Source organism: Frankliniella occidentalis, unplaced genomic scaffold (genome assembly GCF_000697945.3).
Source record: "Frankliniella occidentalis isolate FOCC.00 unplaced genomic scaffold, Focc_3.1 Scaffold166, whole genome shotgun sequence".
Classification (NCBI taxonomy): Eukaryota; Metazoa; Arthropoda; class Insecta; order Thysanoptera; family Thripidae; genus Frankliniella; species Frankliniella occidentalis.
This window is the reverse complement of record NW_026267292.1, coordinates 283,581-290,365: the sequence shown is the minus strand read 5'-3', so window position 1 is coordinate 290,365 and position 6,785 is coordinate 283,581. Positions and strand designations below refer to the sequence as shown.

The 6,785-nt window shown below is 39.3% G+C and overlaps 3 protein-coding genes across 3 annotated transcripts in view; 2 read left to right on the top strand and 1 right to left on the bottom strand.

The window, feature by feature from the left end:
- Positions 1 to 2,934, top strand: part of LOC127750303 (band 7 protein AGAP004871-like) — a 17,634-nt gene extending 14,700 nt beyond the window's left edge. The window contains exon 4 of the mRNA XM_052271580.1: positions 760 to 2,934. Within this exon, the coding sequence (XP_052127540.1) occupies positions 760 to 876 (117 nt within the window). The 3' untranslated portion in view covers positions 877 to 2,934. The remainder of the gene's footprint in view (positions 1 to 759) is intronic.
- Positions 2,921 to 5,299, bottom strand: LOC113218430 (glycoprotein-N-acetylgalactosamine 3-beta-galactosyltransferase 1). The gene is made up of 4 exons (XM_026438788.2): positions 4,305 to 5,299; positions 4,060 to 4,217; positions 3,826 to 3,978; positions 2,921 to 3,750 (listed from the first exon to the last, which is right to left on the bottom strand). Exons 1-4 carry the CDS (start codon positions 5,071 to 5,073, stop codon positions 3,529 to 3,531), a joined length of 1,302 nt encoding a protein of 433 aa, XP_026294573.2. The 5' UTR covers positions 5,074 to 5,299; the 3' UTR covers positions 2,921 to 3,528.
- Positions 5,300 to 5,719: 420 nt separating this feature from the next.
- Positions 5,720 to 6,685, top strand: LOC113208905 (mitochondrial import inner membrane translocase subunit Tim10 B). The gene is made up of 3 exons (XM_026426156.2): positions 5,720 to 5,872; positions 6,343 to 6,438; positions 6,521 to 6,685. The coding sequence occupies exons 1-3, from the start codon at positions 5,849 to 5,851 to the stop codon at positions 6,683 to 6,685; spliced, it is 285 nt and encodes a 94-aa protein (XP_026281941.1). The 5' UTR covers positions 5,720 to 5,848.
- Positions 6,686 to 6,785: the final 100 nt, after the last annotated feature.

Sequence of the window (6,785 nt, the reverse complement as noted above, 5' to 3'; positions counted from 1 at the left end):
CGTTCAACGCCACAATATGGCAATGACTGAATAGCCAATAACTTAGAAAAAGTTCACAAACTGACATCCACTCATTGCCAAAATTGGCAATGAATTTTGCCTTTGGACTGGCAATGAACCATCATTGCCGCTGGAAAGGTCTTACTTTTGTCTTATTGCCATTGCATGGTCATTGCCACAAAAGGTAGTACTTTCATTGCCATTGGAGGGACAGTGTGACAATGAAGCGCATTCACCCGGTAATTTGTGGCGATGTCATCCCGAGGCTGGGGTTGAGCTGTGCGGAGCGGAGCGGGGCGGCCAGTGGGGTAAGGTGGGGCGTCGGCGTGGCTGCGGTAGAAGGCGCCCGCAGCCGGCTGGGTAGGCCGGCGCCACACGCAGCCGTGTTGCGGGTCTGCCTACCCTGTGCTCCGCAGGCGCCCTCCCCGCCCCACCCTGCACTCTAAATGGGAAGAGACAATTTTTGTACCTAGGTTGGATGTGTCTTTCAGCACATCTTCATCGAATACTAATTCGTCTGTTCGGAGTTACAAATGCTGTATTTTGTGGTGACGTAGGTACAAATTTGTATCTTGTTGAGATGTGCACAAAGACACATCTAGCCCAGGTAGCCCCCGCTTTCCATCAATTCCGTTTAAAGTTTATCCTCTTGTACCCACGTTTTCAATCATTCCCGGTCATTTATTATTTTTTGCGTTTTAGCACGCCTTGGCTCACCCACCACTCACGGCGATTCCCACGACTGTTTTTCCCTTGCAGCTGCGCTACCTCCAGACTCTCAACACCATCTCGGCGGAGAAGAACTCGACCATCATCTTCCCGCTGCCGCTGGACATCATCTCTCCGTTCCTGAGGGGCACGACGCGTGCCGAGTGACGGGCCGGAGCAATCGTCGGGCCGCGGCCATCCCCGCCATCGTCCAGCCCGCCCGCTCCGCCCGCTCCGCCGGCCACCCCCGCGGCGTAGAAAGGATCTCACACTCACGCCCCCGCTGGGGCCGGGCCCCACTGCCACGGCAGCCGAGTCGCGGGGCTATGGATCACACCTGGTTTCGTCCAAGTGTCAATTCTCATGAAAGTGTCTCCTCCTGCGAATCGCACTGCCACTTGTCCACCTGATGACACGTACGACGACTCTCTTTTTAGCAGATGATACATTGGGAACATTTCACAAAACTGAAATGAATAAGAAATAATATGAGTATAATAAGAAATAGCACGACAAATGTGTCATTGCTTGTACTTTCATGCGGAGTGCAAAAGTAAGGGGCATTTGATGTCGGCCGGCGTTCCCCCCCTATCTTCTCCTCTACGCCATGCCGCTAGTCCGCCGAATTCCAAGATAGCAAGTAACAAACGGACAAACAGCCATAAACAAATGACAGCAAAATATGAGAGAAAATTAGGACACAGACCTATCCTTCAATTTATATCATCTGCTTTCAATATCGATTTTTGATTGTTTTTGCCCGTCTTTCAAGTACTAATTTATACGAATAGTTTGCCTTGTAAAAGGGATTCAAGGGAAGAATCAGACGTTTTTCTACCTATCACTCATGCATGTCATTGTAAAGTATGTCTTTCTTATGCTATTTGCAACCGATATATTTGTTCTGTTTATTTACAATTCTTGAAAATTGTCAATATCAACATATGTAGTTATAAGTCATAAGTATAAGACTGTAATGTTGGATACAGAGTTCGCTAACACGCGAGCGTGATTCTCAAGCCAGGGGTTCCTGATTCGCTGCGTGCAGCATACACGAAGTGTAAGAATCACGCCTATGGCGTGAAAATCACACTTGCGTTTCGTGAACTCTGTATACACACTGAATTTCTCAATCCTGTTGGTCTATTAATAAATAATTCAACATTATTGTAAAATTGCTTATGCTATTAATTTTTTCTTAATTTGTTTTCTGTGATTCCCATCATACAACGTTTACATCATAATCATATTCTTGTGATGTAAAATCTTGTACAGTACTATAGCTTAAATACTCCCAAAATCCTGTCACTGTAAATTTGTAATGTTTACAAATAACTTTTATGAGACAATTACTACATTGCAGTTCAGTATATATTTTAATTTTCATAGTGTTACATCACTGTCAGCAACTTAAATCCAGACAAATTTACCAAAAAAATTTGCTAATGTTCAGTTATCTTCCAAATAGAAAACAAAACTGTTAGAACTTTGGTTTGAAAATGTGATAATTGATACCACAACATGGTTGTTCTAAAGCTCATCTCTACACTCATGTAGATTTCTTTTACTTAAATGACTGCAATGCAACAATTATACTTCTACACTGACGGTGCTGGGAACAAATAGTGTTTTGTAACATTTTTGTAATTAAAACACTGAGTCAGTTTTCTCTTTGTTATGTTAGAGGTAAAACAATCAACAGCATCTCGCTCTCACAAATTCAGTTTGAGAAATATGCATGTTGATGAGCATTTGATAAGCAGGGTTCAATCATTGAACTGAGCCTATTAATCATTGTGAAATTGTCTTTCAGTAAACCACAAGAGTGAACAGAATACAGGTTAAAGTCTAAAATAATCCTACTTTTAAAAAAGGGTAACCTGTTACTGTTTGTAGAGTATGCATAACTTTTTTTGACCCTTTTATCAACATGTACCTCATTTGGAAATGAAAAAAATTATATGTAATGTTATAAATTGGCTAGAAATTAAGTAAGTTATCAAGGGCCATGTTTGGTGCCTTTATGACAAAAGCTGAGTGGTGCTGTACATAGTTATCAATCTTGAGTAATATAATAAGCAATTATGACTTAGAATATATGCACTCAAGATGTTTTCACAAAGTTTTGACTATGTTCTTAAATTATTGTGTGTTTTGCAGCTTTCTTCACAATTAATGAAATAGGATGACCAAAATAAAACATACCAGAAGATTAGCTTGCATGAATCTGGCAGTTTTATTTGTGCAGTGAGTTACCAAACCTGTTTTCTGACATTTTTCTGTTCTATAATAATAAAATATTGTTAGACTTACATAGAAAATAAACATATATACAATATCATAACAGTCCAAAATTACCAATACATCTGGCCTTACTTAATTTCATATAATGTTAACATTAAAAGGTGAGTATATAACAGACATTATTTTGAGATGCAAGAAAGCAATACTATGACTTTCAACAACCAAGTGCATGGATGTAAAAACACACCCTAAAATATAAATACCATAATACAATACAAAATACTTAACAAGGAGGGCATATAAGAGTCATACTTTTTAAGGCTTTGGACGGACTCTTGATTAAACAGATGGCACACAAAATATCTTCTTCAGGGTGTGCAGATCAAAACTTTCAAAGATCTTAAGATGAAATTCACAATTTTAATTTATCACAGCAAGGTATGTAACTTATATCACAAAGAGATCTGTTAGAATTTAGATTATAAAAATTTAAGTCACCTTACAGATTCTAAGTTGAGAAAGAACACACTAAATTAAGTCAGAGCAGTTTTAACAAGGGGGACTAGGTAAGTATAATTATTCTGTGTCCAGCACAGTGTCAACCTGAAATGGAAGAGGGATGACTTCCCCATGCCCATCCCCATGGAAATCTATGCCTCGCCAGACATGTTTTTTCTTCTTGAAGCCTGCTTTGATCAAATCTTCATTTATCTTAGCCTTCCAAGCATTGATATACTGCCTAGAGGAGACGTTTGAAACAGATGAATATCCTCGGCTTTTCATAAATTCCTGCCAAACCTAGAAAATACACAAAGAAAATGAAATGGCTATACTTTGATACAAAATCAAGCATAAACATTGTCTGTAACTTGCATGTTCAGGAGGATAAGGAGTTGGTGCAGGTCGATTGCCGTGAATCCCATGGGTGAAGACACGCAATCGGTTGATTATGTAATCATACATGTACATTTTGTCAGCTTCAGTCCCTTGAAATGTAACAGATAAGTCACTGCAACAATTTTTGCCCTGCCACAAAAAATAAAAACGTTATTGTTGCTTTCAGAAGTTTTACAAAAAAAAGTTTTATAAAAAAAAATATATACTCACCTCAGTTGATGGATAGACGCTGTCCTTCCAATAAGATGCAATAAGGGCCAGTTTATTAGAGAAAAGCAGCTGGTTCAAATTATAGCCATGAAAGCGCCCTTTTTTAGAATCATCTCGTGTGTCACTTGGTAAAATGCACAACTTTTCCAGATTCTTCCCTGCATAACAAATAAAATTACCTTCATTAATATTTCTCCAAATTAAATCTTTCATAACTAAATTAAATTGCAACTGCACAACTGTACCAAGATAATAATCTTCCTTCTTCCAATATTTGCCACCAGTAGGACAAGACTCTGATGTGAAGTTGTCTGCTAGGAGTTTTACAGCACCTCGGCTCAAAGCATATCCTGCTAGAGCTACATTGAACGGTTGTCCCCATAGCGTTTGTGCATGGCCAAAATAATAGGGATCATTGTGATTTAGATGTGCAACCATGCGTCTTAGATTTTCAGGAACAACAAACATGTCACTCGATACAAAGAGCACCCATTGCAAAGATGAATCTTTAGTTTTCCACAAGTCTAGAATAGTTTTGCAAAGGAAATCCCAAGAGCTCTTGGCTTCAATTTTCTTAACTCCCAAATCCGGAGCAAAGTCCTTATCTCGATGGTCTTGTGGTCTCTTAACATAATACAAGACGTAATTGTTGCAATGCCGTAACCAGGTATGTGAAGCGGCTATAACATTCTTCTCCCGCTCAACAAATACTACACACATGATGTGGACTTTCTTCTTTAACAAATCTGCCTCTAAAACGGCTTGCTTTCGACTCTGTCCATAAAGATACTCATCAACGTCCAAAGTGTTTCGCAAAATACCTTGGTTAGCTAACCAGGATTCATAGTTCCCAGACAATCGACTTGATTTCTCAGGAGAGTCACATGAACTTCGTCGATTGGGGCGAGGTAAAGTACTGACGTGATCTTTAGGGCTCAATATGAAAATGCCAAGAATAAAACCAATGGCAAAACCAAGAAAGAGAACATTCAGAGGTCTGCGCGATGACATCATGTCGGTGAGAAGCAACAGAACAGTTTGAATGACTCTAGGATTCTAACAGAAAAATTGGAGTTAAGACATTCCCTACACAACAGTCGCAGTAGCTATTTGAGTACCCTGCCCACATCATTAACTAAATTCAGAATGTAAACACAAGACAACCACTTGTTGATGTAGTGGTTAATGAACGTGACGACAAACGACCAAACTAACGCCTAGCGTTCGTTTGTCTGCGTTTGTCCCTCCCCTCCCCTTCCCTTCCCCTCTCCCCTCCGTTCGAGCCGCTCCAGTTAACGTAACTGTCTTGTCATAGCAAATGCCTAGAACTGAACGATAAACTTTTATAATTTATTTGGTATTCGGTTTACAGCTACGCGGTGGTTAAATTACAAGATAATCCATCACGATGGTAGGGACTATTTTCTTGAGCTTACAGGTAACCACACCCTGCAACCAAAAGAATTGAAGTAAATGATGAATACCTGACTAATTTAATTCGCCTTCCATAAAACCGTGAATGCCGCCTACACAAATGATGCTTCCAGTCAACTGAAACTTCATCTTCACAGCCGTCTGAAGAGCGTTCAAGAGGGGCTCTCCCTCTTCTGCATCAGACAACAGTTGGCTGCAGCGCTTGCCTTATCCATGCCCCCCAACCCCTTCCACCCCTTCACCACCCACCCACCAACCCCAACCCACCCTCTTAACCCCACACGCTCAGTAAAGGGGGAAAAAGAGAAACAAACTTACTTCCTCGACGCATACCTAGATCTTATCTGTTTAAGTCATGGAACAAAATGCCTTGAGAAATGTGAGTAACTTTAGTTTCGCTGAGGTTGTTTCATGCTGCCTTTCTGTCATAAAAAGAATGTTAACTTTCTGAAAGTCTGCAAAAAGTTACCATTGAGTAGTTCTAACCTTACAGCACGTTAGGTATTGGTAACTGTGATATTTAAGATTTTAAAATGCAAGTCTGTAATTTAATTAATAAAATATTTGGTTGGGTTCTTTATCTTTCCAGCCACTAACAAAGGCTATTTTTTAATTAAAAAGACATTTTTCAGGTAACGTCGATGTTGTTATTTTCTTTTTCACATAAAAGTTCAAGAAGTTTTAAAAATTTTATTTAAATGTGCAGCGGTTATTTCAGTATATGGTGTGGCTATATTGATTTTTTTCCCTCCTGAGTGGTGCATGCTTGAGACTAGAATAGCTAGTTGTCCTTGACTTCTACTCCGCAGTCTCTCTGAACTAAGTGTTCCGGTTTTCCTTCTGTTGCAGTTTAAGGACTTCTTGCAAGTATACAATTACATGTCAAATACTTGCTTTCAGCATTGTGTGAATAATTTTTATTCAAGAGATTTAGCATCTGATGAGGTAAAACAGAACAGCATGGGCTACATTAACAGTGAAAAGTATTTTATTTTTCTGCTGTTTAATTTTCCTTTTCTATCTCTAGGAAAATTGTGTCGATTTATGTGTTAGAAAGCATATAAACGTTAATCATAGAATAATGGGAGTTTTTGTGGAACTTCAGCCAATGATTGTCAACAAACGAATTGAAGAAATGAACCAAGCACAAGCAGCGCTGCAATTGGAACAGCAAACTCAGAGTCAAGCTTAAGTTTCATCTGCTTAAAGCCTATTAAGCTAAACATTTTTGTTTTTGTTGTTAATTTTTCTTATTGTAGTTAAGTTACCATAGTAAGGTAATTTGCAGTTCA

Bases quoted from the DNA above. Each gene is read 5' to 3' on its own strand.
- LOC113218430 (XM_026438788.2), bottom strand. From the start codon at position 5,073: ATGATGTCATCGCGCAGACCTCTGAATGTTCTCTTTCTTGGTTTTGCC. The intron at 4,218-4,304 runs GTACAGTTGTGC...TTTGTTATGCAG, and splicing joins GAAGGAAGATTATTATCTTG to GGAAGAATCTGGAAAAGTTG. The intron at 3,979-4,059 runs GTGAGTATATAT...TTTTTGTGGCAG, and splicing joins GCGTCTATCCATCAACTGAG to GGCAAAAATTGTTGCAGTGA.
- LOC113208905 (XM_026426156.2), top strand. From the start codon at position 5,849: ATGGAACAAAATGCCTTGAGAAAT. The intron at 5,873-6,342 runs GTGAGTAACTTT...CTTCTGTTGCAG, and splicing joins AACAAAATGCCTTGAGAAAT to TTTAAGGACTTCTTGCAAGT. The intron at 6,439-6,520 runs GTAAAACAGAAC...TTCTATCTCTAG, and splicing joins GAGATTTAGCATCTGATGAG to GAAAATTGTGTCGATTTATG.